This window comes from Rhamphochromis longiceps, linkage group LG7 (assembly GCF_057381845.1).
Source record: "Rhamphochromis longiceps isolate RC_006_pf linkage group LG7, R_longiceps_female_GT1.1, whole genome shotgun sequence".
Lineage (NCBI taxonomy): Eukaryota > Metazoa > Chordata > Actinopteri > Cichliformes > Cichlidae > Rhamphochromis > Rhamphochromis longiceps.
The window spans coordinates 19,477,980-19,505,937 of record NC_140563.1 but is presented as its reverse complement, the minus strand read 5'-3'; the positions used below and the strand labels follow the sequence as shown (position 1 = coordinate 19,505,937).

The following is a 27,958-nucleotide window of genomic DNA, read 5'->3' as shown; positions in this document are numbered from 1 at the left end:
CCGTTAGTGTTTTGTTTTAAGATACTATAACATAAATAGACAATTTATTTTCAGTGTTCAGAACAGACAGTTCCAGTGTGACTGGAAAACTAACATACTCCACCATATTCCAGTTGGCAGCAGAGGGTTTTAACAGAGTTCTCCACTCAGATATTGGCGCAGCGTGATGCACCACACTTACAAAATGTTCTTCATTTCTACAGACCTCCACCATTAGCCCCAGCCAAGCTAGGGGTATCATTCATGTCAAGATTCACTTATGCCCCCACCCGTTAGTGAAAAAATGACAAAACCCACAAAGAGTTTCTCGTCAAAGACTTAACAATGGCTGTCACTTCGATCAACTCCCAGGTTACTGTGAGTTCCTCTCCATGCAAGTCTGGTTATATTGCAATCGAACCATCACAAATCCCAGAGTGCAAAGCACAGTTCCCACCGAGGGTCTCATTCTTTACACGTAGTCCCAACTTCACTGCGGATACATCAGTACATAAGCACAACCTCAATGTGACAGTAAAGTTTTGGGGGTATTACCTACTGATAATTAGAATTTACTTTCGGAAAAGCAATTAGATAGATTCTGCTGTGCAAAACGATGCCTCGAAGAGCTGATAGTGTAAATTCCATTTCTTCGCTTCAAAATCTCGAAGACACACCTTCCTGCTCGTTCTCCCGCTTCTTCCTCATTTAGCTAGTCCTTTGCGCGTCACTTTTTCTGGCACTGAGCTCTTCATGTCCTTATTTGCAGGTAAACACCTCCGTCCTCTCACTGCATGTGTTGCATTTGACGAAGCAGCACCACTGGAACTTACAATTGCACTGCCACACCTTTGTGTACTGGTGTGTATTGTATCCCCGACCGCAGCACATAAGGTCGCAGCCGTCCGTATGTGGTGAGGTGCGGTTGCACAGGCGTCCCTGGGTTCCCACGCTCCCTGTGGCTGCGTCCTCCTCGCAGTAGTTGGGCGACCTCTCAATGTATACGAGGTCTGTCTCCATGGGCTTACGGTAGCCCTGAGTCTGCTTTACCTTGAGGTGGGTGGGCTGGCGCAGTCGGCTGGCCCGGACTACCTCCACGTGCACAGCTTTATTGTACTTGTCCTTGAGTACGTAGCCAATCTCGCGGAATTTCGGAAGAGTAGTCCAACATGTTTTAGTGGTACAGGATCCCGAGACGCCGTGGCACTTGCACTCTAGCTTCATCCTTTCTTCTAAAACCTGGGGAGTGGTAGAGACAACAGGTCAGCTGTAGAGCTCTAGCAGTTATAGGACTTTCAGGTAATAGAACCCCTAGATGAAGATTTCAATTTTCCTTCTCTCTATGGATTTCCAGTGTGCTGGGAAAAAGGTAGAAATGTTTAAAGCGTCTAATTATTATTATTATTATTATTATTATTATTATTATTGTTGTTGTTATTATTGTTTCTATTTCTATTTCACATGAGTGCAAAGCTCAAGACATCTGCATAGTTTGACTAAAGTGGAAGTCCATAAGAAAATCATTGATATCCAATCGACCAATATATAGATCTTTGAACACCTTTTGTTTTGATGTGGATACTTTATTTTAGTCATTAGTTATTATAAGTCTCTTGCTCTCATTTATATTGTGCATGTCATCGCATCTCCCTTCCCTCACCCTCAACCAGTCATGGCAGATGGCTGCCCCTCTGTGTTAAAAGGGAGTTTTTTCTTCCCACTGTTGCCGAGTGTTTGCTCACAGGGGCTCATCTGATTGTTGGTGTTTTCTCTCCTTTCCTTACAATATAAAGCGTTTTTCTAGCTTTTACAAGAAATATCCTATAGTAGTAATTTTGCCTGTGGTTTCCATAAAACATATCACTGATTCAGAAACAAAAATATCTCATATGTTTTTGATCGCCATTGAAAATTTGAATCCATTGTGCAATTAAATGTGTTACACATGCAGTGTACAAACAGGCAAACTCAATTAATCGTTTACAGCTGGACAACACACATGGTTTAAGTGGGTTCTTAACCAATATTATGACAAAAAAATACAGCATTATTCCCATATGGGTAAGATTTTGATGTATTATGTTATATTACAATCATAAGACGGGACTATATGACAGTTTATTTTGTGTAACTCCCTTTCTTAGGTTTGGTCTTAAGATTTGTTGGTTTATCTCCAACATATGGTACACACAGGGCAGAAAGTCTTCTCTTTGCTCCCTAATCCCGCGGCATGTGGTAAATATTGCGTGCTGTTGTCAGTATTCAAGTGTCAATCCTTTGTCCCTTGAGAGTAAGAAAGAACAAAAAACAAAAACAAAAAAAGTATTTTTTTCCTAAAAGACAAAGGGACAGAGAAATCACGGGGGTGTCGTTTAGTTGAGTCCTATTAACCCGCTGCTAACAAATCTGCCATGACTCTAAAAACTCTTCGTTTGCTTGAGCAAAGCGGGCGTCTCTGTTGTTGCTGGGTGGCTGTGCAGCTTTTTCCTGGAATGACGCCTTGCCAACAGCACAAGTCATCACTTCTATCACACACTTATGAAATGTACACAAGTGATGTTATATAGCTCTCTCTGTCTTGTCTACGCACTCATGTGGTTTGAGGAAATTTGATTTTTTTTTTTAAAAACTGAGCCTTCCCGACTACATAAAAGCTGGGATCAGATGTCAAGCCTGCCTCCAGTATTAATTCAGAGTGAGGATTTCCAAAAATGCACTGTACAAAAACCACAAGAAATGTCTGGCATAAGGAGTCTGACATATGTATGGAAACATTTACTTAAAGTGTGTCCATCAAAGCCTCTGATTACTGATTAGTCCAATATGACCAGATACACATCACCGCATACAGATGCACTGAGATGCCCTGAGATGGCTTGTCAAACACACATCTGCATGTAGACTTCTTTTGGTTTGTTTTTCCATTAATAAGAGTAATAGTAACAATCAACAAAGTCCTCTTACACTCGTCATTTTAAAGGCTTCACATCTGAACAAAATCCAGATGTAACTACATAAAATCCAGTTTACATATATAGCGATGCATATGTGTGTGCCTTCATCTGGCAAATTGCAGATGGACTGATCGGATCAGTGTTGGTTTTCCAATAAGACTCCTATCTGTCTTTAACTTTTGGATGTTGTTTTTTTTTTAAATATTTAATACCTATGTGATGCAGTTGACACTCTTGGAGTAACTGTGCATGCATCATCAAACAAAGTGAGGTACAATCAGAGAAGGCCCAAATCTCTGTGTCCTTATAAGTTCTTAAACTTTTAGCTTTCCTTCAGTATGCACACAAAAAAAGAATCTGACACTTCCTCATAGCATTTAATTTTTTTGAGCTACAAAGAGCAAAGCGGCAATAGTGCCAGCTCTAATCGAGAGAGCTGCCAGTACCATGGCATGCAGCGTAGACCATATCAGTCTGCTGTGTTAACACTAGCATTGTCGGCCTGCTTTCACACCCTGAATAGATGCAGTCAAATGGCAGTGACATGTTTTGGTATTGTGCAGACAACTGCAATAATATCCTGTTCCTGACTTTACACTTCATAATTCCATGAAAGGAACTGGAAAGGATAAATGGCAGTCCTCCATCTGGCAACCACTTGGGAAGGCTCCATTTTCCCAGTGAACATTATACAGCTGAAGTTATTAATTAGATCCATTTTTCAACTAAGTATTGTCTTTTTTCTTTTTTTCACCTCCCACACTCTCTCTGTCTTTTTTTTCCTGGTCGTTAACGTTCTTCATGACTTTCTGCTATCTGTTCTCTAAGAAATAAACTGCTGATCTGTTGATTGATCGCAGCTTTTTGTCACAAGTCTGCGACTTTGAGCTCTTTATCTGGGAGAGCTCCGCTTGTCTGGGACACATCTCTGCATCTATGGATAAACACATGTTTGCCATTAAATCCATTCATCCAGTTGTTTGTATCTTTGGCTGGCAGATATGCCATGCTATCAACTGCTATCAAGTGACTTAAAGAATAAATAACAATTGTTCTTTGTAACTACTTCCATAGTGCTGCTAGCTCTATTTAGTTGCTCCAGACGTCCATTTATTCGTTGCGGTATCATTTATCAGCGTGATCACCAAACGCAAGCTTAATCCAATGAGTAACCTTCTTTGTTTGGAGGTAAAAACAAAAGTTAGGTCATCAAGATAATGCAAAAATTCACTTCACAGTAAGTATGCTCTCTTGAGGATAGACATTTATTGTGCACAGTTTACATAATATTTAAGTAATTAATTTAAGTAAGATTTGTTTAAGCATTTTCTGGGGTTTTTGTGACTTCGAGGCTAAAAGAAAAGTATATGACATCTTTCTTTACCTTTCTGCCTGCCTCATTGTTGTGCAAGTTCATCAGACGACGTGGGGTCTTTCTAATCTCGCGGGCATCCACGAAGCGGCGAGAGAACTCTATGCCGTACTTGATGTCTGCCGAGCATCCTCCCCATTTCCAGCCTTCCTCCTGATTATAATAACCCTGCTTCTCCCTGTCACATCCACACTGACTGAGGTTGCCTTGGCTGCATGCTGCGGTGATAGCATGGGCCACCCCAGCCGCTGTGATGGCATAGGTAAAAGCTGCTTCCCGGCTGCCTGAAAAAGAAAAACAGATAAATGCTCCACTCACAGCATTTTACAGCGCAGAGAATTTGATTTTTGACAACACCACAGATATTCAGAATCTTTCCCATCATTCGATAAGCCACCATTTTGCTTTCCTCTCATGAACAGCTTGCCTTCTGTACCTTGGTAGAAATGTGGTCATACTTCCCACCACAAATTCCTTGGACCTAGCCTGCAAGAGTGCAGTGTTGGAATTCCAGTGTGGGGAGAGCTGGGGTAGGTGCTGTCCAAAGTGCTGAATTCCTCCACAGGAGCACCTTGTACTGCTGCCCACACTGCAGACAGTTGGGGTCTGCAGGTCTCGCTGACTCTGATACTGATCACTGACAAGAAAGGAAGCCCTGTGGTGCCTAGATCAGGTAATACCAGGACCTCAGAAGATAAGAGCAGCTGCTAAACCTAACAAGATTAATTCTACCTATGTTTCATAGTCTGACTTCAGGCTTTAAAGACAGTGCATGCTTACTGGCCATGAAAGCACTCAAACTGAAGGTTTAGATTAGTTGTTATTGGCTTTAAAAAGTTCTACTTCGGCTTATGTCACTAGATAAAATACTATGTGCACTGTCATCACTTAAAAACCAAAAAATAGATTCAATGTCTTGGGAAAAAAATTGAGAATGCCAATGCCCGAGGTATAGACTTCTTGTTGTGTCAATAAGAGAAAAAAATTATATATATATACAATAAACAACATGTAAAGGACCTGGGTACACTTTAGCTAAAAGGACGGTGACAATAACCATACCATACAATTCCACTCACTTCCTGCATATCTGAAATAACTGTACTATTCCCCTAATGGCTACAAAGGGATCTGACTTAAAAGACATCGTCTCTGGGTATAGGAAGGACTGCGGGTTATTACAACCCTGGTCTCCCTCCAAGTGGCAGTAATCTAGAAGGAGGCAATCCTCAGAAACAAGGCTAGCCAAAGAGTGTTTTAAGGGGCCTTTCAGCCTGTGGAGAAGAATGTTTTGTAAGTCTTTGATGTGTGTTGTGTAATGTACTCAGTCGCAATTATTGGAATCACTCTAGGTAAAATGTGTTCTGTTGTTCTGCACTTCAGAGAGCCAAAAGCTCCATGTCAGTTTATCATTTTCTTTTTTCAGCGGTTCTCAGAGGTTCATCGTGTTCGGTAGTTTGCAAACGTCACAGTACATGACCTATCAAAAAGAATCATCCGGTTTCAGCAGGCTAGTGAACATAAAAGCTTGATGTAAATTTTCAAATGAGTGGCCGAATATAAAGTTGTACATGCAGAACTTGTCACAAGTGTTCAATATACCGCCTCCAAGCTAACGGATATGATAGTCAAACTTATCCTATACTTTTGCAAGCATGTCGCTGCAACCACTGTTTTTCTTATGCTTCTTGCAGGCAACCACATGAACTCAAGAATCCCCTCTTTACTGTATTTCTGCTGGATGTCAAAACACATCTGTAGAAACCTATTTATTTATGAGTAAATTCTGGTAGCATCCTTGTAGGCTTTGGAGAGAATTCTATTTTTTTATGTATTATTTTTTATACATTGTAGACAGTTTCAGTGTATTTGACTATATGTTCTAAACACTGATTAGCCTTTAAATACAAAAATACAGCAAATGAAGTGAAAATTATAAGGAAACAAGACAAAAACGACTTTATGGACGCCAAGCAAACACTCGATAGCTTGTGTTATCCGCTAAAGCTTATGTGTACAAATTTTTATTCAACTTTTTTTTCATTTCAAAAGCAATGTGCTTTATGTACTCCTAAATATACTGCTAATATGCAGCCATTTGCAGCTGTTTTCCATTTCATTTCCTCTTCTTTTTTTAGAGGGACTTTTTACACCTCCTATTCTGGTCTCGGGGGCATTTTTGAACTCTCAGAGATGTTTTCACCCAAAGCCACTGTTAATTTCCTACCCTGGCACTGGTGCTGTAGACTTAATACCATAGCCACAGGTTTGCCTGGTGGGCACTGACTCACACCCACTTGCTTCTTTGGTTAGCAGCAGAGCTGTGCCCCACCAGCTTGTGGTGACATTCTGCTGCCCCCACCTCATACACAAATGCAGTCACACAGCTGCAATGTAGCTCTGTTCACATGCACACACACACACATGCAAACGCTCCCTGACCGGCCACATAATAAAATAATACGACACACTTCCACTTCCCTCCACCCTTGCGCGCATACACTGTTAAAAGCTCGTTTACACATAGATGCACAAACAGAGCATCACTGTAATGTTTAAAACAGGATAAAGGCAGTTTCCAGAGAAAGGGTGGTACTCAATGAGTTATGCTATTAGTGGGGCAATGATGACAATCAGAATAGAGAATGCTTTCATTCTGTTTCCCTGAAAGTGACTGACTCATAAATCAAAGATGGAAAGGTTACGAACAAAATAAGTGGAGTGAAGCCAGTTCAGACAGGCAACTCCAGCCACACTGTGTTTTGCACGCTAACATGCTTCAGTTTCCACATGTCATATCCCAAACACCCCTCCTCTCAGTTTGGTGGTCTACTTGCAGAATTTCCCATTTCTCCCTCCGACATGTCAGTGCACTACCCTGATATGTCAACCCCCTTCACCAACCCAACCTGTAGGCTCTGTGTGGATGTTTACTCATCACTCCCAATTTCTGTATCATATTTAGAGTGGGCGATGAGTCAGAGTCTAGACACCAAAGATTATATTCTGCTGTTGAACTGCCTAGCTCAGTTACATTAATATAGCAATGCAAAGGTGTAGCATGTGCATCCTGCGTGTGCAACATCTTTTTTTTAAAACGCCTGTGTTCTGGAGAAAGAAAGAGGCCCCCGAACAGATGTGCATCTGATGAAATTTTGAAGGAGAAAATGCACCCATAACAGCAGCAAAAAGCCCCAAAAGAGGCTGGCCCCAGAGTCCTGACAGCACTCCAGGAGGAACCACCCTGGGATAGCCTTGCTAGCTGCCAGTGGAAAATTGGAGTGACCAGAAAAACCTCAATGAACTTGGAAACATCCAGGAGAGAAGAATGGGGGAATATTAAACCAGATGTCTAATGGAGTTTAGTGGCAAGTGTCTGCTGTAGCAGCCAAGAAAGCAGGCAAGAAGATCAGGCTTGTTTCACTGAGAACAGGTAAGGGAGCTCATATGCAGACATTTGTTTTGTTTTCTTTTGTTACGGCCCTGCGTTGGGGGCTAAAACCAGAAATACTGACGCAGTATGCTTTGGCCTTCACATTACCTGACCACACCACTTTGGACAGCGGCTCCCGCTGCGATGGCCCACCGTGTCTTTTGACCATCTGCCGAAACTAGGACATAAAAAGAAGTCTCTGGATGTAGTGGCTTGCCGCTAAAACTGCAATCTGTGTTTAGAGACGGAGGCAGGCACACCGCTAGCCAGAATTCACATGACACAGCATAGAAGATTTACAACCGGGGATACTATACAGGCAGCACTTGTGTACTATAGACAAGCTGATGTAGTAACATTGCCGCTGACCTCAACGGGCCTTGCTTTCTTCTCTGTTCACAGGCCATAGTAAAGATATGTTGTTGACAGGAGAGGAAAGGTAAAAGATATACTGAAGGGACTTGGATACAGAATTGGCTGTAGAGCGCCCTTTTCTCTCCAAAAACCAGGCCAAGGTCAGTCATGTTGTGTGTCTGCCCCATCATGGGACAAATGGTTAAAATATACAAAAAAAAGGTCAAGTGAGGGCAGAAATGGCCTGACAACCTTGACTTGCTAAAGGTTATCGCATTCATCTGTTATTATTATGACTGACCTGATGTTTTACAAAGCAGCTAGTGGAGATGCTGAGCTAATTTCCTTTACTAATCCTGCCAGCCAGAAACAAATTCCTTCTGTCCTCATCAGCACGCTTCCCCATAAAACACGTCTGGGATTCTGAGAATTCCGATTGCACAATGTGATACATACGGACGGTGTACAGCCTAAGAAAGATGTAGCGAAACATGCAGACATCAAGCTTTACAGAACATCACAGCAAAGGTATGATTCGGTTACGGTAAAGGTGAGGTGAGCCAGAGGATGGGTAAAGACATTCAGTAGACTAAAAGGACTGGAGAGAAGTAGTTTAGGCTGGATTCCTGGTAGGGAAGGGGTGGGGAGGGGGTGCCAAACAACAGCAAAACACACACACATACATACACAGAAGTACACACAGAAACCGGCAGGTTTCCAGCAGAGTGGCTGAATTGCCTCTCCACACAGGCCAAGCCTGCTGTTGCTGGAGCAGTGAAGGGGAAAGCCTTTTAAAGACCCCTCATCCCAGACATGCACTCACTCCCACAGGGGACACAAGGGAGTGGGGTGGGATTGGGGGTGGGGGGTGGAGAGTAGATTGCATAAAAAATAAAATCTCCACAACACAGCGACACACTCGAAGTTCAAGTTTCACATCACATTCACACATTACCTGTAAGAACATCTTGTCACACACAAATGGCCCACAGTGAACAAAGGGAAAAGTGTCACCTGCTGGTGGCCAAGAGTCTTTACACATATTGTGGGATTTTCACAAGATACAAAATAATAATAATAACAATAATGATAATAATAATGATAAAAAACACGATGCCAAACCTTTTTTAAAGCAGATATGGAAGTTGCAGAGTGCTGTTTCTCAAGTAACATTTAGATCATTTGGTTTTTTTCTCTTACTTTTCCCCCGTCTTGCAGCAAAACTATAGAAATTGAATCAAAACACTAAAACCCAGAAATAAAAGCTCCAGGTCATCATTTTCAAAAGCAAAAACAAAGCATCGTGCAACACACTCTGCAGCTCCGGTGAATCAAATGGAAACATGATACCGCTTTTAAAACATTGTGAGCACATGCAAGTTCATGGATACTACATAACAAAGTTATTTTACGTCACTGTGCACATATAATAAAGTTATGACACCAAAAAATACTGAGAATAAGCTCTAACCAAAGCCATACTGGTGCTGGAATCCTGTCTCCAGGGCCCCATGGAAGGGGAAGAAAGTTGGAGGAAAACCCCTTGCTTTGTGTACCACTCGCTGAACTGACTACTGCGCTCTCTACTACTGTTTTCCGTTCCGCTTTATGTACCGTTGCTATGAACATATGCTCCCAGCAAATTATAGACAAAGTTGTGGTCCGTGAGGTTTGCAGCTTGAGGAATTAGCACAGCCGTGTTCCTGTACAATAAAATAATATTGTTTTACCAGAACTAGGCTCCACATTCTCAGAGAACTCACATCAGAGAGCCGAGGAAGTGACACGCTTTGGCACGGCCGCTCACTGTAGGTCCTCCAGTTTGATTCATATAATGAGGAGGGCTTTGAGAAGAAAAGCTAAAAACAATTATGAGGGTGTTTAACTTTGCCGGTGCACTATTAAATTCTGAGAATTTAGGTAAGCTGCCTCCCAGGCACAGAAAATTGGGCTGGCACAAAACCGTTTCAAAAGCATCCTTTCTCTCCTCTGATCTGCCTGAGGTGAAGATAAAGCTTTTTGACTGAATGCTGAGGCTTGCTAAAACAAGCACAAATCCTTCTTCCCACCCTTTCATCCTAATAATGAGCCCAAATCAGGACCTCACCTGCACACATCTACAAACGTAGGCCGCTGCGCGCTCTACGAAGCATTCATCAAGTTCACGGGAGGACAATGTCGAGGATTTTCCTCAATTTCAATCTTTACTTGAATTTGTTTCATCTTCAGCGGAAACATATTTACCGAGATGTGTGCGGATCCCACAGCGCATCAACGAAGATATCATTATCCTCACCACTATAATCAACGAGTCAAATATGCCACTGATGACATGTTTCTCCTTCTCATTACAAAAGAAACCTCCAGACTTGACATTTTCATATTTGGTGATACTCATCATCACACAGTCAAAATAAAGCCCCACGTCTCTTAGCATCTTCTCCCTCCAAACCGGTGTCTCTGCCTTAAAAACCCACTAAGACTCTCTCCCTCTCGCTGTTTCTCTCTCTCTGAACTCTCACCTAAGTGGGCCAGTAGCGATGTGATTGTTGGCACATGTAAATGTCCAGTGGTGGGCCAGCAAGTAGAGAATACAGTGATGGGCCTGGGATAGTGTGGAACAAAGCACAGAGTGAGATTACAGTTGATCCTCTTGCATCCTGCTTCCTCCTGCGTCTAGCTGCACTGGCAGACACAGACAGACGCAGATCCCACCGATAACGCGAGGCTACGGGGAGCCCCGTGTGCAGGGGGCCACAAGGGTCGGGTCTCTGAACAGCTCAGACAGACTGTGGGTGGGCGGGGGAGAGAGAAATGGGGTGAGGAAAAGGTGAGGGACCCCAGCAAACGGACACACCCACACACTCTGAGACAGAGACAGAGCTGATGAATGAACAAGCAGAAAAGCGGACCCGGCAATGATAGTGCTGTTTGGTTGCGTAGGACGACAAGCCACACCCTAGATACAGACACATGCTGTGGGCAGAGGATGTGAGGCAAGACGCTGGGAAGAAAAAGCGTAAGACATGACCTTTTACTGCCGATGATGACCACAGCCCACACGCTGCAGAACAACAAAGCAACGGACTCTCCTGCTATCTGATAAAGTTAGTGAAAGATCCTACGCGCGGGATGCGCACGCGCGCACGTCGGACCGCTCCAGCTTCTCTGGGCTCACATGGAGGAAGGCAGAGAGGATTAGCGCAACCCACATGATGACGGGCTGAAAAATAGGCCTTTTATCCACCACCGTTCCACCATAACACAATGCACGCGTCATTTCCACGCTGTTATCCGCTCGGTGCCAACTGCTTGGCTGCCTGGGAGTGGATCTGCTGTTTTGCTGGCAGATCAGCACTGGTGGTGCATCAGATCTTTTATCGGCTTTAATATTCCGTCCTTTAATGATAACAATATTTATTTTTCTTTATCTCTGTGGGATAGCGAGATTTGGGTGAATGATTAAGTAGTCGAGCTGCAGTATGCCTGAAGGGCGTAGAACCAACAAAAAGTAATCCCCACAAAGGGGAAAAATCCTCAGTGGCAGTGAGATGATTGATGGCATTTTGGGAGAGTTCACCAGTGTCAAAGTATCCACTTGTGGTGATAAAAAAAAAAGGAGCAGGAAAAAACAGTTTGAAGAATGGCTTTTTTGACTGCCTTTGTTAAGCTAGTCCTGGGCATGACACCTTCTTGCCAGCTGAGTAAGCTTGTGTGTTTTTTTTCTGCCAAGCTTCACTCCCAGCCAATCACAGCCTTGAAAACATGAGATGTAAGTTTACACAGTTATGCCATGTTATTTCTTCTTTGAATTTTGAATAATTGTGGGGTTGACAGTGTGGATGGCTGAAATTACAATGCTGACTGATTCCCTTTGCCTTGCTTTGTTTATACTGTCCTTGAATGTCTGCTCTCGAGACACAATCGCCATGTGATTTAAAGGGGACTTTTCTGGAAATCTTCATCTGGCCAGAGTGAATATTTCAGCTTGTATTAGCTCTCGCTTTGTCAGAATGAGCAAAACAAAGCAATAACCGAACCGCGTGGTCATTTTAAACAGATTTTTTCGTCCATTCATTATTACCCTTAGGTTAGACTGATGCTGTGCCTCCATTCTGCGGAGATATGATTTCACCACAAAACGACCATCAGCTGATTCCGAGAAAAGGAAGGAGCTCCACCAAAGAATTTATAATCTGCAAGTATTCTGTTGTCCTCGGCCCAGGAGCTTGTAGTGCGGTGTGTCGGATGAATCGTAGACGTGTGGGGGGGAAAGCAAATTAATGGCTACTTCAAGTCTTGACAACAGCAAATAAAATGTTGGCATAATAATTATTAATTATGAGTGTTCAGGAAATTTAAGGACACCGCAGGGATTCTCAAATCACACCAAAGTCATTTTTAACATCTATATATATATTTAAGATATATATATATATATATATATATATATATATATATATATATATATATATATATATATATACATATATATATATATATATATATATATATATGAGCAACAATGTGGAAAAGATGGTCCCACACAGTTTGTTTTTCTCTGATTATTGTATTCGGAGTGGGAAAAGACACCAAAAATGGTTCATCTGTTGCTTCTGGCACACTCCATTCTCTGTGAATTCAGGTTTTCTATAAAAACGGGAATGGCGTATATAACACTAAGCCAAAATTCCCAAACTTTTGTCAACCACATCCTCTTTGCACTTACTTATCCAACTCCACTGTGGATAAAAAAAACAGCCTCCCTCAGTTATGTCTGGCTCTTGGTGTCTGCAGTGACCTTTCCCCTCCTCCGAGAGGTAGCCCTGCCATCTCCAGCTCCCGATCAAGTATGTGCCTGTCCGGGGAGTTCTTTCCACACAAATGGTTTTCAATAAGCCTGCTGACTTAAACATCCTTTCTAGTGACTGGATGCTAGTTTGGTCCCTGCAGCCCTGTAGGTTCTAGCAGGTGGACTGACCGCTACCTTCACCACAATGTTGATCCTGTGAGAGGAAATAGGTGAAAGAGAAAGAAGGAGGATGGCATGAACACACCTTTAATTCCCTGACACCTCTACACTACTCCCATTTCTTTTTTTCTCTTTCTCTCTTTTTTGTTTTTCCTGTAACCCACAGCTTGGGGCAACTTCTCTGCACCTGACAAAAAAAAAATAGAGAGAGACAGGGAGACAAAATGGGAAAAAAAATAATAAAAGGAGCACAGTGAAAAAGCAAAGGGGGGGGGGGGGGGGGGGGGGTCATGAAAGAAAAAAGACTTGCTTACATCTTTTCTTAAAAAGGTCTGATTGTTTCACTGTTCACTGTAGCAGTTGTGCACAGTTATACCTAGGTATGCTTAAATTTAAATTGTCGTAACAATAAAAAACTGTCGTGTTTCCTCGGCTCACCTGCTCAAGTGCTCCATCCATTCTTGTGCAATGAGCCAAAGGCAGAATGATTGAACTTTTGCAATAATTCACTAGCAGCACAATACAAGAAACCTCTTTCATGTGAAAAAGCGTGGATCAGGATGGTGACAAACTGGTTGGAAAGTCAAACAAAGAGTAACCAGAGCAGGCCATTTTATGACAAGGGGGCCAGTGTTGGCCTTTGATGCTGAGTGTAGCTGTTGAAAGGTGTCCATTTTCAGGCTCTAATCACTGACTTCAAGTGCATTGCAATTTGAACAGAGCTGTAAGGTATTCATAGGCATTTCTTTTTTTGTTTAAGTGAAGGGCATCTCTATTACAGGTAGTTAGCCAAAGGAATGTCTGATTGCACACAGGATGAGGCTTTACCAAGTCAAAACATGTCATTAAAAACAAGGGGAGAAGTTCAAATATGCTTTGATAGGGAGATCAATAACCAAAAGCTGCATTGATCACGGCTGATGAGCAGCATAAATGCAATAGAAAAATAAAGCCAGTTCACGCAGAATATGCATGCTAAGGCTGATTTATGTGGCACAGAACAACGAGATTTAACTTTTATGTGAAATCTGTAGCACGGCACTTAAATATGCACAGTAAATTGAAATCAACAAATCACGGCTACGGGATCGAGTCTTGACAGGAGTGTTTAAAATAGAATGATTCATTCAGAAAGCAGGCCAGATCGGAGCGGAGGGCAGACCACATTTGCCATTCTTATCCTGAAACCCCCTCTTTTTCCTCCTAAGCTGCTGATGGATGTGTTTCTAATTTTATTATTGGTTCTTAATAGACTGCAACAAGTCACTCAATAACACCCATTTCTGTTAGCACGGGATAATTCATTCCACATTTCTGAGGGCTGATGGCACTGGCTCATGCCAACGCTGTTAGCGGGGCACGGGGAAGAATGCTAAATCTGCTTTTGCAGAGGAAACAGAGACACACTCAAATTGCTGGTTTCAAATCTCCGCGCTGAGTTTACGGCGTTGTACTCCAATTTGTCAGTTGGTGCGTAATAAGCAAGCTCACACTTTTTGCAAAACAGTGGAAATGCTGAGCGGCAGAGCTGCAGGAGATATGTGGGTTCATTTTTTTGTTTTTTGTTTCAGTGCATCTACTGTAGAGTCTCGTGTCAGCAACAAAAGAGATGCCGGCAGCAGCCAACCTTGAAAACTTGAAATAAAAGTGAAGTAAATATCAAATAGACCATTTTTGAACCATCTCTGCTAAATGACGATATCTCAAGTCCTAAAAATCCACAATAGCCCAGTTATTAATGTGTGCTCCCTTGGAAAGCGAATGTAATATCTTGGACCAGCTCCAGAAGAGAAAGACTGCCTCCAAGAGAAGGCAGTACAGAGAGAGAATGCATAAGACTTGCGGTCGGTTGATCTTTACTTCTTGAAAAACTGCTGACATCTCCTCCCTTCAGTCCAGAACTAAGACTGCATCACTGAGCACGGGGGTGGGTGGGAGGTTTGGCGTTCATAATTTGGGGGGATTTGAACAAGGAACCTAAACAGGAGCAGAACGCGAACAGCTTTTCCCTCTACATTTGATTATGATGATGTTGGAATTTGCAGATTTGAAGCAGGGATCGGAACATTTTCTCCGAGGGGTGTATTCCATGATTTCATATGCCATGCTAAAGAATTCCATAATACATACGGACGCGGTTAGAAAACATGGTTACATCTTCAATCAAGGGCAATAGTCACTGGAAAAGATCACAATCGCGAAGGTTGCATGCAGGCTGCTGGCAGCTTGAAATTCAGGTGTTGAGAAAAAATACAGTCACCCGCTTCTCCCCTGTGTGTGCATGTGTGTGTGTGAGAGAGACAGGAGAGTAGCTGCGGTGTCGGTGGTTTCCTACGATGACCTAGTGGGACGCTACTAAACTAAAACAGAGCACTTAGATCGAATCCAGCAGCGTGCTTGATCTCATTTATTCAAAACGTAGTAATCACACACCTCTGTCTAGCAGTCGCTAGATTTAGGTTTAAAAACATAAATATTATTATATTAATACTCTGAGGTCTAAGTCATCATATACCCTAACCCTAACCCGCGCTTTGGAAGAGCAGTGCCAACCATTGCTAGCAAACGGTGCTATGCAATATCAAACTAATGCAAATACATGAATCCCAAATATCTACTGAAATGATCTTACATATAACACTAAATGTGATTCACAGCTTACTCAGTATCATCGTCACATCTTTAAGTATCTAAAAGGCTTCTATGTTAGCTGTGTCCACAACATAGAAAACAAAAAGCATGGTTATTTTGTTGGGTTCTATCTATTTTTGTGGTGCAGGACTTCTATGCATTAAACATCAAATAGGTTATAGTATGAAGTCCGCACTTTTAACACAACTTGAAATGGAGACTCGGCGAGGCTGTATCTCCCTGCTAGACCATCTTAAATCAGTCCAGAGAGTTAAACCTATGAATAGAGAGGAGCTATCCTACTCCTTATGTACACACAGCAAGAAATTTTTACTGACAGGGATACCGAACTGGGGTTAAAATACATTACCGCTCAACACTGACACACAAACATTAATGTACAACACCATTCAAATTCTCAAACTCTTTGTGTATGACTCTAATTCTATTGTGATAATGTTTGGCACACGGGTTATAGGCTCACCTCACATAGCCAGCATGTTTCTATGAACGAAGGTGCAACATATGCTACCTTTTATGGTGCAAACACAGACCCGGAGGGAGAGATTTGGGTGATTCACAAGGTCATGATCGGAAGTAAAAACAGCATATTGCCAGACTTCAAGCTACACAGTTGCAGTCAGTCAGCATCGCATGACTAACTACTGGCCAATAAGTTTGCAGCAACAAGTTGTGGTTTAGATGCTACAATAGAGAGATGACCAGATGTTTTCCACACAGATTGCAACCATTTCCCAGTCCAAATGCTGACTTTAAGTAATCTGATTACATCTAAATTTTCCATGTTTTTTTTTAATGGAGGTACAATGTGAAATGTTCAATTCAATGGAATATACTTACTCTTTTTTTCACACTTGGATCAATGATAGTAAGAAATAACTGTTAAACAATTTCTTATTAAGTCTTTTGAGCTAGTTTTGCCTTCTAAAGTTTCAAAGGGATAAACTAGCAGCCTGCACAGACTTTTCTTTGAGGCATCAGCTCCTCGAAATGTGCAGCGTTTTCTCTGAACAAGAATCGATTTGGAACGATTACTATCCGGGTTCGCATGTCATGGTCCTCCAGTCCTCCTGTGTGCCTCCACCGTCTCTCTCTCTCTCTCTCTCTCTCTGTTGTGTCCTTGCTGCTCTGTGTGAGGGTGTGTTTACTTGCCTTACAGGGGCGGGATCCTCCTGGGATCCCCGCCCTCTCCTGGACACACCTGACTCAATCAGCACCAGTGGATCATCTGGCAATCAGCTGTTTGCTATTTAAGCTGGGACCTGACCTTCAGTCTTTGCCTTGGTGTTGTCTAACTGCAGTAGTGTTCATGTTGCCTCTCTGTTTCAGTTTATTTGCTGAAGCTTTCTAATGCGTCTTTTCCTGTGCCTAGGACGGCCCAGCGGAGTTCCAAAAGAGTGTTTGTTACTTGGCAGAGTGAGGAGATCGGGGACTTGGATTCATGCAACCTTCCATCCATTGGATTTTGTACATATTGGACTTTTGAACTAAGCACTTCAAAGACTTTGTATATAGCACTATCACCAACACTGTAAATATACTCACTGAACTTTCATTCCTGAGTCCTGCGTTTGAGCCCAGCCAGACAAACCATGACATTGCATCATTTGCAGAGATGCAGACTGAGAGGATTTGGTGTCACTGTACTGACACGCAGGGTGCCTTATAATATGTCCTCTTGCAGTTTACAAATGTGACGCAATCGAGCAAGCTGAAGCTCTACTGTCATGTGTTCTTTTGATGCGCCACTCTGTTCGCATAAATCTGCACAGTTCGGCCTGTTTTACTGCTCATTAACTTTGTGTGTGGTTCAAATATGACAATAGAAGATGGGGTGGGTAGGTGGGGGATTTTTATGGGGTTTATTTTCTAACATAAATGAGGGAAAATAAGTTGAAAAATAAGCCCCTGTTGGCTGGTTATTTTATTTATTCATTGAAAAACCCCAAATCTGCCTTGGGAATCCTAACTTAAATCAAGTTCCATGTTGGTCTAGAGGAAGACGTCATTGTAGGGATACTTTATTGAGAAGGCCACCAAGTCCCATCATTATAGAACAATCATGACAGGCCCAGCAGTCATCGGTCTCTGACTATAACTGGACGACCAACAGTGATGTGCTCAGTGCGGGCGCACGGAGCATTTATTTGTGCAGATCTACTATGGAAACCAAACAAGTTAACACCAAATTCAAATGGCGCCATTGCTAAATATATAATATAACATATAATAAACCAGAGAAGACCCCCTATTGGGTTGAATATATGTTTTAATAGTAAAATTTACTTTGGGTGAGCAGCATAATGCATGAAAACATTAATAGCCGTCACACAGAAATACACATGAGATGCGTCCAAAGAACCACTGCCGAATGCCATGTATAAATCTCCGAGTGCTTCAAAAGGCCATAAAAGACAAGAACAAAAGAAAGCGAAAAGGGGATGTTGTTGAGGAAAACAACATGAGCTTCATTACCAAAGAAAGCGCCACATTCACAACAAAGAAAAAAAATGCTTTTGCTAAAAGGAGCTGGAGCTAATTCAGCTGCTGCTTAAGAGGAGGGATTGTGAACAGAGCCACTGGATTAAATGTGCAGCCCAACCGCAACGTAATAGCAACAAAGCATCTAAATGAAAGGAAATATATAAAAGTCCCTGTAAAACAAAAGCAGCGCAAAAGAGATTTGCAGAAGTTTGAGAAGTCCCTCAAGCAAAAGCATTTTAAAATGTAAACGTTTGCCCTCTTTTGGGGCTTTTTCTGCCTATATGAGAACACTCAAGTGAACCAGCCAGGCATGGACACAACCAATTTAGCCCAATTAACAACAGATGTGTCCATCTATTTCGGTTTGACATGAGTTCTCTGCAATAACACGATTAGCTGTCTCTTCATTCGCCGTCTCGTTTTCCATCCATACGCTTTCCCCATCAGAGCCGCACTTCTTTTCGGTAGCTTTTCCACAATTTTGGACACAGCCAGCTATGGCAGGCATGCTGCTAACCAACACCCCACACTGCACAAACTACATCAGCGAATCAGCTGCAGGGAACACTAGAGAAACAGCATTTTTTCAGCTGAGAATGAGGAGCAGCAAAAGATGGGGTGGAATCAGCGGTATGCGAGATCCTCTTGAGCAACATGAATGGTTATACAATAGAAAATCAAAAGAGACTGCGCATTACTGGTTTGAGTTTGAACTGACTGTGTGATGTGTGCAGCTTGGGTTTGGCTTGTTACGAGCCATATTTCATGGGGTTCAGAGGGTCAGGGCCTGGTACCACATTTTTGATGCTCTCGTGGCACTGTTTCATAAAACTGGGACAATAAAGATGCATTATGTAACTTCTTGTTTAATAAGAAAATTACTGGTATTATTGTTGTCAGCTACATTGCCATTACCAAATTAATAGTTGCGATTGCAGGCAGAGAAAGAAATTTACCACCATCTGCTCAGCATCGCACAACTTTGAGGCTACACAAAGCCTCAAAGCTGTAGTTCCCGTTTTGTATCATACTTTCATTGTTAAGTTGACTGGAAAGTCACAAATCCATAGTAGTGTACAACAGTGCCTCAAATGGTTTGTTCCTCTGTCTTATTAAGACGGTGTATCGCTCACCTTTAAGTTATATTCAAACCAACGTAATACCAAATCCATAGTTATTATGAGTGAGTGCATTTTTGTAGTGAAGTACTATGTCTATAAATTTATTTGGGAAAGTGTGCCACTAATGTAAAATATCATTTAAGCTGTATTGTTAAGTATCTTTGTGTATCAAAATCCGATTATAAGATTTTGGCTGTTTTAGCTTTTCTTTCTAACTGGTGTACATTAGTGGGATGTCTAAGACTTTTATTTAATCTCTTCTGCATAGAATACGGTTATTATGATTTTTTCCACCAGAGTCCTGTAGGGTAGCAGACCGTAACACTGAACCTAACTTTAGCAAACAAAAACCTAACCCCAATCCAAAGGTCTTACACTGATTCAATTTGCTCATTAAAGACGTGATCAGTGGCAAAAGTTCCTTGCAGCGCCATAAGCAAAGCCTGTGTAAGTCTATCGCATGCACAGCCATACAGAGCACACAGATATGGATACAGGAACACACTATCCCGCTTCAATTTGTGAAAGAACGCAGACTAACCTACTCGCAGCTCCTGACCGAAGACTGTTCTTTCTCCCAGCGCCGAACAGTTCCAGCGTCCATATCGGAACTGGTATTGACACTCATTGATGCCCATCTGGGCCCCTTCGCCCACAACAATTATGGCGTCCGGGCGGCTCTGGCAGATGGCCCGCTGGCGAGGTGCCAGCCCTGGGATCTTGTTGCAGATGATGTTGGCACCCAGAGCCACCACTGAGGACAGGGCCCTGCCGAAGTAAGAAAAACACACCGCCACACACGCAGACATGCATTCATACGCAGAGGCATGGATGCATGCATGCGTTGTCGCACACACACACACACACACACACACACACAAACAAACTCAGTTAGAGCCTCCAGAGGACGGTGAGATTTACTCACTTTCACGAGACTCTCCAGAACAGGATTCAATTCAGCCCGTGATTGATGCACATTCCATAGTAAAGTGAAAGCTGTACTGCACGAGAGTATTACTATTTAATGGATTAAAGGTAAATGAAAAACCTGAGAGCTTAATCCAACATAAGAAATATAAAAAATAAAAAATGTTAAAAACAGCCAAGAGAGAGACAAGAAGATGCTTATTTGGCTGTTCACAACAGCATTCCCCAGTGGTTTGGAAGACGTGAGTTTAAGTAATTTGTTTGGATTTTTGTGTCAATTGTTAGGTAACATACTGGTGTGAATGGCTTCCAGACTTGTATACCCACTGTGCAGACCTCCTCGGTGCCTGATGGCACAGTTGCAGAAATCGCTTTTTTAACCAAATCTCATATAAAGTACGATTTGTATGATTTGTGTAATTACAGTATGCGTTTGAAGAATACTTGGGGTGTAAATTGCCCATAAATTTCATGAGAGGCTTTGCATTGAACACATGTAAGGTTTTCAGCACTGGTTTTCTCCAATCCTAAAGTGGTCGGTCTTGTATGACCCAGGACATGTCCTTATTGGTTTACCTCAAACACACAACAGCATATTTGATAGGTACAACGGCATATTTTCAAGATGGCTTTATGGCCACTGGGAACACCAAAACAGATTACAAAAAAAAAGAAGAAGAAGAAGAAGAAAAAGAAAAACACAGACTTTCTCCAAGATTCTGTTTATAGCCCTTGAAACCATGTAGATACATACTTTTCAAACATGTCAGGGACAGGGAGCCATAAATGAGCGCAGAGGCAAACACCGCCTTTGAAGTATGACGTCGACCTCCGAAGTATTGACCACAAACGGGGCAAACTAACACAGGCGAGCTGTGTGTCAGCGAAAAGAAATGGCAACATATATAAGGGGTGAAATGGAAGAATGGATGAAGGAGACGAAGAGAGAGGGAGAGACTGGGAGAAACAGAGCTCTAGGAGATGTCGATTTTAGAGCTCGGAGCACACTCTCGTTCTGAGAAGCCCTGACTTAGAGCGTGGATTTGAGTCGGGATAGCTAAAAACCTCTCGGACGACTGTGTTCTCTTTTCTGATTGTTGTTTAAGTTCCTACGCAATGGAAGAACAACATAAATCTCAATTTCAAAGACAAACTTTAGAATAAATCCTAACTGCAGTGGGGCGAGTATCTGTTACCAAACACAGGGCTACACACATTGTCTTGGTGGAGTATAACATTGAAAAGGGACACGCAAAATGGGTATGCTTGTTGATTTTAGAAACGCTTCACTTGAACTCGCCATAAATCAATCAATGTCAACATGTTAGGATACACGTTTTCATATAGAATAGAAGCCCGATGTTTATTAGACAGAAGAAGAAAAAAAAGAAGAAGAATTAAATTTGGTCTGCGAAACGTGTGCATCACTACACTAGATGCAAACTTATCTAACAGGTATTTAACTTCTAAAAAATAATCATATAAATTTTTTTTAAAAATCCCCTGTTAGAAAGAAAAAAGGACATTCATCAGGTGCCTTCTGCATTCGCAGCGAACACTACAGCCTGCTGCTTCTTTCAATCCTGCTTTGCTTTCTCAGCTGTAAAGTAGCTCGAACTTCTCTGACCCTCTTTGACCCTCCGCTGCATACACGGTAGTTCATGGCAACGACGACATCCAGTTTGTCCAAAAGTGAAAGGTGGGCTCATTAAGTTTAATGTGCAACTAGAGAAATTTGCTTCCTTCCATAATGAACATTAGAGATGAATAAGGTCAGTTTGCGATAAAAATCCAACACAAGCGTCGAGGTGATAATTTTTAGCTCTGTCAAAGAAACCTCTTTTCAGCCTCCTTTGTTAGCTCTTTCTCATGTCCTTCACATGCTAATTTGCACAATCACAGTCTACCATGGGCAAACCCGACCAACAGACAACACCAAACAGAGAATTCCAGGGCTAAGCTTTTAAATCCCCGCATCATCAAAGTGCACAAATGCGAATCTGTTTGCTTAGTGTATGCTCTGTGTGTGCCAGCAGCTTGGGGGACAGCTCACCCACAGCCACACAGATCTCCAATAAGATAGACTGTCAACATGAACTTAAAAGTAAGCTGATGCATTTCAAAGCCCCGGCCTGTATAGCTTCCTCAGGTTTACAGGATGAGAGTCGATGCAAAAGTTGTGTCTTTTCATGCAAACTGTGTGCTGTTTAATCGACTAATGGCAGCGTCACTGGATTGTGGTTTAGCAGTGATGCTGCAGAGAGATGAGAGGAAAGGTGGGTTTTAATTTTAAAGCAGCAGGTGGAAAGTCTGATCATGTTACCACAAACCGTACAGAAACCTAAAACATTTAGAGTCCACCGTTAATTGCTCTTTCTATTCTGATTTTTAAGCTGGTAAAGCTGATTTTTCATTAATAATTTAACCTTAGCGCTGATAAAACATGATCATTTCCATGTTACATTGATCCCAAAAACTTCAAGACTAAAACAGTCACCAGGAAATGTAAATGAAACACTACTTTAGGTCAGTGTGAAGTCATTACTGTGGAAGAGCTTAAATCTTAACTGTGGTGAGGAGCTTAAAGATTCCATCACAGTGCAGTGTGGTGGCCTTAAGAGGAACTATCATCTGCGTCATGGCATTCAGTTTGCTTACAGCCACCTGCTTCATCACATTGAACACTTTGAACCTAACTGACAGGCTGTTACGTTCCCAGGCGTGTTTTCTACAAGAGGAAGGCCCTCGCAAAAATGCCCGAGGCACAACTTACTCAAGTCAAGTGAATAAATACTCTCCTTATTCCCCCCACCACACACACACAGACACATTAACAGCAAATCTAGCAGCATTTATAAATTTTAGCATTTTAGAGTGGTTTTACTTAAAACAAAATCCCTTACACGCCCACAGTTTTCAGACTGTTTCCACAGGCGAGGTGTGCAGTGACTCCAAAGGACTATATGGATATATACTTTGGCTCGGGGTGTATTTACTGCCCACAAAAAACTTGTTTTTACAGTTTTACATGCCAAAACATTTCCTGTATAGTTTTGATGAAGGGGTATTGTATTATTTTGAATCTATGTTTAAATGTTCTCCACGTGGCCTATCCTGCGGTTAATACACCGCTGAAAACATAGTTAAATAATCCAAACAAATAATGGTATGTAACTTTGATGTGCAAGCCATATACTTAGCAGCGTAGCCTACTTTTGTCTGAACCCCCCCAAGGAAAAAAAAAAACACATCTATTCCAGCATCAGGTTTGGGGTCTCCGGGCAGCAAAGGATGGAGCAAAGGACCATGTAATTATTTTGGAAACTTTAAGAAAGCCGCCGTTCTGCGAAATACTTTTAATCCAGAGCTCAGCGCATTGCGGTGCCAATCACGTACGTGTTGCATAGGGGATAGTTTAAGATGTGGGCTCAAACGGTAACATCAAAATATTTGAAATCGGGGAGAGGTGAGGTAATGCGTGGTAGTCTTTCGCTCGCTCTGGCAGGTTAAAGGTGCTTCCATGCGTAAAAATGACCCACGTTGCGCGAAGTTTTTCTCACAAGGGGAAGAAAACAGAATCTCCGCATCTAATTGTCTTGAACATCTCTGCCACTCAGTGGCCAAAATGGACCAATGTTGCAGTTCCTACAGTATTATTTTTCCTCGATTTTGTAAAATGTTTTAAATCCAACAGCCTGACCCAAACGAGCCCTACTTACTCCGCAGACATGCTCGCTGAGGGGATGGCACATTAGAGCGTTGAGCTTTACGCCAAATTACTGCTTTCCCACGTGGACCCGGGTGTTTCTACTGATGAGTATTATCTTTTTTCTTCTTTTTTTTTAGTTTGGATAACATTAGTTCAGTTGAACAATCAAATATGCCGCCTGAGCTGCACTTCTGTTAGACCCGGTCCGTGTTCGATACAGTTTGATATCACGGTGTAAATAACTCTGACCTGAGGATGAGGGATGAGCGAAATAATCCACTTTTATCGGCTTTTGAATATTGGGGCGAAGAAAATATATCCCCTATTGAGAAGACTGAGGGTTGTGAGAGGAGGAAAGCCTAACCCGTGCATCTTTGTGTTGCTGAGGATGAGAGCGCGCACCCTGTGGAGTGAAGGACTCGTTAATTGGCTCGAACTTACAGGTAGCTGCCACTCGTCAGGATCAGGAAAATCTGCGGGTAGTAGACTGACAGCAGTACACTGCGCGACGAGAAGAGGATCATGATGACATTGAGCAAAACGGCCACGCTCGGTTTGAGTGAGACGAGACGGACTACGATGAGAGGAGGAGGGATAAAAAAAAAAACCTTCTTTAATCCCGGGCTTTAAATCCCCTTTTCCGCACAAAAATAAAAAAATAAAACTCGCTCTGCGTCGCCTTGTGTTTGCGCAGCGACTCTACGCAGCTCCAAGCTCCCAGGGCCGTGTGTGCGCCGAGATTGGCTCTGTCATCTCTCAGCAGCGGAGGCTGTTACACAGTACTGTGGGTTCCCGAGCCGGAATGATGATGGTTTTAGGGATTTTGCATGGCAGAAAAGTGCCTCTCTCCGCTCTCATGAGAGTCGTGCCTGCCATTGGGCAGGGAGAGACACTGCTATCCGCCCACTTTGCCACAGTGGGACAATAGGGTGACACTCATCTGATTCCCGTTGGACAGCGCTAAAGGTTTCATTCATCATTATCACCCCCTCCCCACCTACCGACACAGCCACACAGCCCCGCAACCTCCACCCCCAACCCCACCATCCAGCCAAAAATAAACAAACACAGAGGCTGGCTGCTTCAGCCTCACACCATCAGCGAGGCTCCATGTGTAAGAAATCAGCGCACGTCTTGGCAGGATGTGTCATTTTGAATCAACAAGTTGGCATCACGTTAACGAAGTGACTCTATCTATCTATCTGTCTGTCTGTCTGTCTGTCTGTGAATGGCAGATATGATTCTAGCTATTTTTCCATGCTGCTGTAAAGAAATGTCTTTGTCTGCTGTGACATTTCCATGGAAACATAAAGCATAATTCCCAGAAGCCAAACAGGGGTTCAGTGACCTTATTCTATCCTGCGGCAACACTATAACATTTCTATAGGCGTCTATAATATTTCTGCTCTGCCTACCTGTCTGCTGCGCTCTGTTGGCTGTCATCCTATTTTGAGACCCTGCTCTGAGGCAGGGTTTTCTATGCTCAGGGTGCAGGATTGATGGAAGTAAAGGCTTAAAAACTGCACTATTGTTGCCATAAACTGAATTTTTCTTTTATTTTTTTATTTTTTCTTTTTTTTCTGACATGGTTTGGTGAGTGGAAGCTTTCTTTATCTTCTCAACATCGTGACTTTCACTCAACACCTGCAGGCTCCAGTTATTGTACACAAAGAGGGTACCATGAAAGACTTAGCCGGAGTAAAAGGATGGAAGGAATGAGCTAACTGCTCAGGATTAGTAAACAATAAGACAAGAGACCCCATAAAGGAGCTACTGTCATGTGACATGAACCCCGTGTGAAATCTGAAGTCAGTTCACGAGGTTCTGTCTATTTGATTCGTTTCGACCGCGCGAATCTCCGAGATTTGCGCAGTCGGAGCATTAACATCAAGCTGCAGGGGCCCAATCGTTCCATTTTACAGCTGAAAATGTGAGACAGGATAAGATCAGATCTACTTAACTGCCATTATAAGCACAAGCATACAACAAAGTTAGAAGCACTCCTGAACTTGATGTATATGACAAACATAAACAGTCTTACTATTAGAATAAAAGAGTCATAAATACATGTTCTATACTATTATGTGGTGTGGTCGTGTGTGACTGGTACCAGCTTTCATTTTTAATTATTAACTTTTATTTATTTCTTGGGCAATTGCTTAGAATTAACCCACTAAGCAAATGCAGAGTGGCTTAAAAACAACAGAACCTGTTATAAAGTCTACTTTTTATAACGTAGGTCCTGCTTTTGCTCTGATTCGGTTGGATCTGTCTCCTCTGCAGCGCAACGTTCCCGGTAGGCAGGGCTGCACAGGACCCCTGGGCCTTATTATGGCTATAGCAGCTAATTTATATTGGTTTCAGTGTATTGGATTCAGATGGGTTAGAACATGTACTCTTCGACTCACTGAGCATTTCACTAATAATTAATGTTTTATTAACAGTATGATGTTAAAAATGCGCAAAAAAAACCCCGAACTTCTGCTTATCTTCCTGGAGATCCTAACACGATCATGTCCGAGAGGCAGCAGAGAAGGAAGGCATGGACGTCCTTCTGTGTTTATGTATCAAGGTGAGGTATTGCAAAACAGGTAAAAACTCCGTCTGGGCAATGGAATGTGGAACTACAACTCAGTCTGCCGCTATTAATGAAGGTATGCAGGGCCGAGCTGAATCCGAGGCAGAGACAGCGGCTCAAATGATCCTCTGCAACAAAGCAGGAGTACCAGGAGGTGAATTAAATAAGCTTCTGTGGTAAACGCCGATCGATCGTACTGTCCGTTGGTACAAGAACAGACCTGCAATTTTTTTTACGCATAACACCCCTCTCCAAGCTATAGCTGTGCACTTTGATGATGCAATGATTCTTATATGTTTAAACACACCTGGTTTTACTTTTTCATCCTCATGCTTCACTCTAAGGTCAGAGGGCAGTCGAATCTTTCCTCTACAATGCTTTTCCCCTCTGAAGCGTGCCTGACTGTCGCAACGAATTTCACACCGAGGCTCGCGGGCTACAGTGTCTCGATAAGTAACAACGACAAAAAACTCACCCAAGTCTGAGGTATATGATGCCAAAACACAGGAACACGTAGAGACTCCGTCTTCGGAGGGTTTCGTGCATGATCGTTGCCACTTTGTCCGGAGGCCATGCACTATAACATAAAGTGGCCACGCTTTCCGTTCACATTGGCAGGTTTCTTAGCCCTTCCAGATGCACGTGTACCGTCTGTTTCCCGCGACATCTAGCATAAGCTCCTTGGAAATAATCGACCGTGCGAAATCCATGGTCCGCGAGTACAGGTGAGATGCTGATGACGACCTGAAAGGTGGCTAAGAACTCCAAAATGAAACTCGAGAGAGGTTCGGACTTGAAAGGTGAATGAGTTCTTGGAGGAAGTGCCTCCTATTCGTCCTTACTTTGACGGTAAAACCTAATTAACAATTCCTACTTGCTGTGCCTTGCAGGTAGAAAGAGAGCGAGGGAGGGGGGAATAGTTGCGCATACTGCAGTGTCCTAAAAGAAAAGGAAAAAAACGCGGATTTCGTGGTGTTTAAAGCTTTGGAACATCGCTGCTTCTATATTTTGAAGACATCTTAAACACAGACCACGTTACTAACTTGCAACCGCCAGGTAGTCTAATACAGGTAACAAAAGGGCTCCTTGCCTCCTCCTCCTCCTGCAGCATGGATATGCAGAGGATGGGACGGGCTTCAGTGCTGAGCTCAACACGTGCAGTTGTTGTATGGAAAACTAAAAGGAACGAAGTGAAATGGCCTTTTATAGGCCTGTAGCCCCGGCTAGGCGCTTGCAACATTAGGCATTGCCCCACAAGTGATGGGCTACACCACAACAGTAAGCCCCATAAAATGAAGCAGAGGAGGAATGGCTTTCCAGCTGTTTGAGTGAAAAAAAAATACCACTGCATGACTAATAATTAATAATAATGAACTGTTTCAGTAGGATTCTGTCAGTGATTTTGATTAACAGTGAAGTGCAT

General features: G+C 42.6%; 1 protein-coding gene across 2 annotated transcripts; it reads right to left on the bottom strand.

Moving 5' to 3' along the window:
- Positions 1–9: 9 nt before the first annotated feature.
- Positions 10–27,661, bottom strand: wnt7bb (wingless-type MMTV integration site family, member 7Bb). Of its 2 annotated transcripts, none has more exons than XM_085412735.1 (4): positions 27,011–27,661; positions 19,863–20,089; positions 4,318–4,589; positions 10–1,218 (listed from the first exon to the last, which is right to left on the bottom strand). In XM_085412735.1, the coding sequence occupies exons 1-4, from the start codon at positions 27,079–27,081 to the stop codon at positions 739–741; spliced, it is 1,050 nt and encodes a 349-aa protein (XP_085268861.1). In that variant the 5' UTR covers positions 27,082–27,661; the 3' UTR covers positions 10–738. The 2 variants fall into 2 exon arrangements, with proteins under 2 accessions (XP_085268861.1, XP_085268860.1); XM_085412734.1 differs by lacking the exon at positions 27,011–27,661 and adding an exon at positions 24,399–24,862.
- Positions 27,662–27,958: the final 297 nt, after the last annotated feature.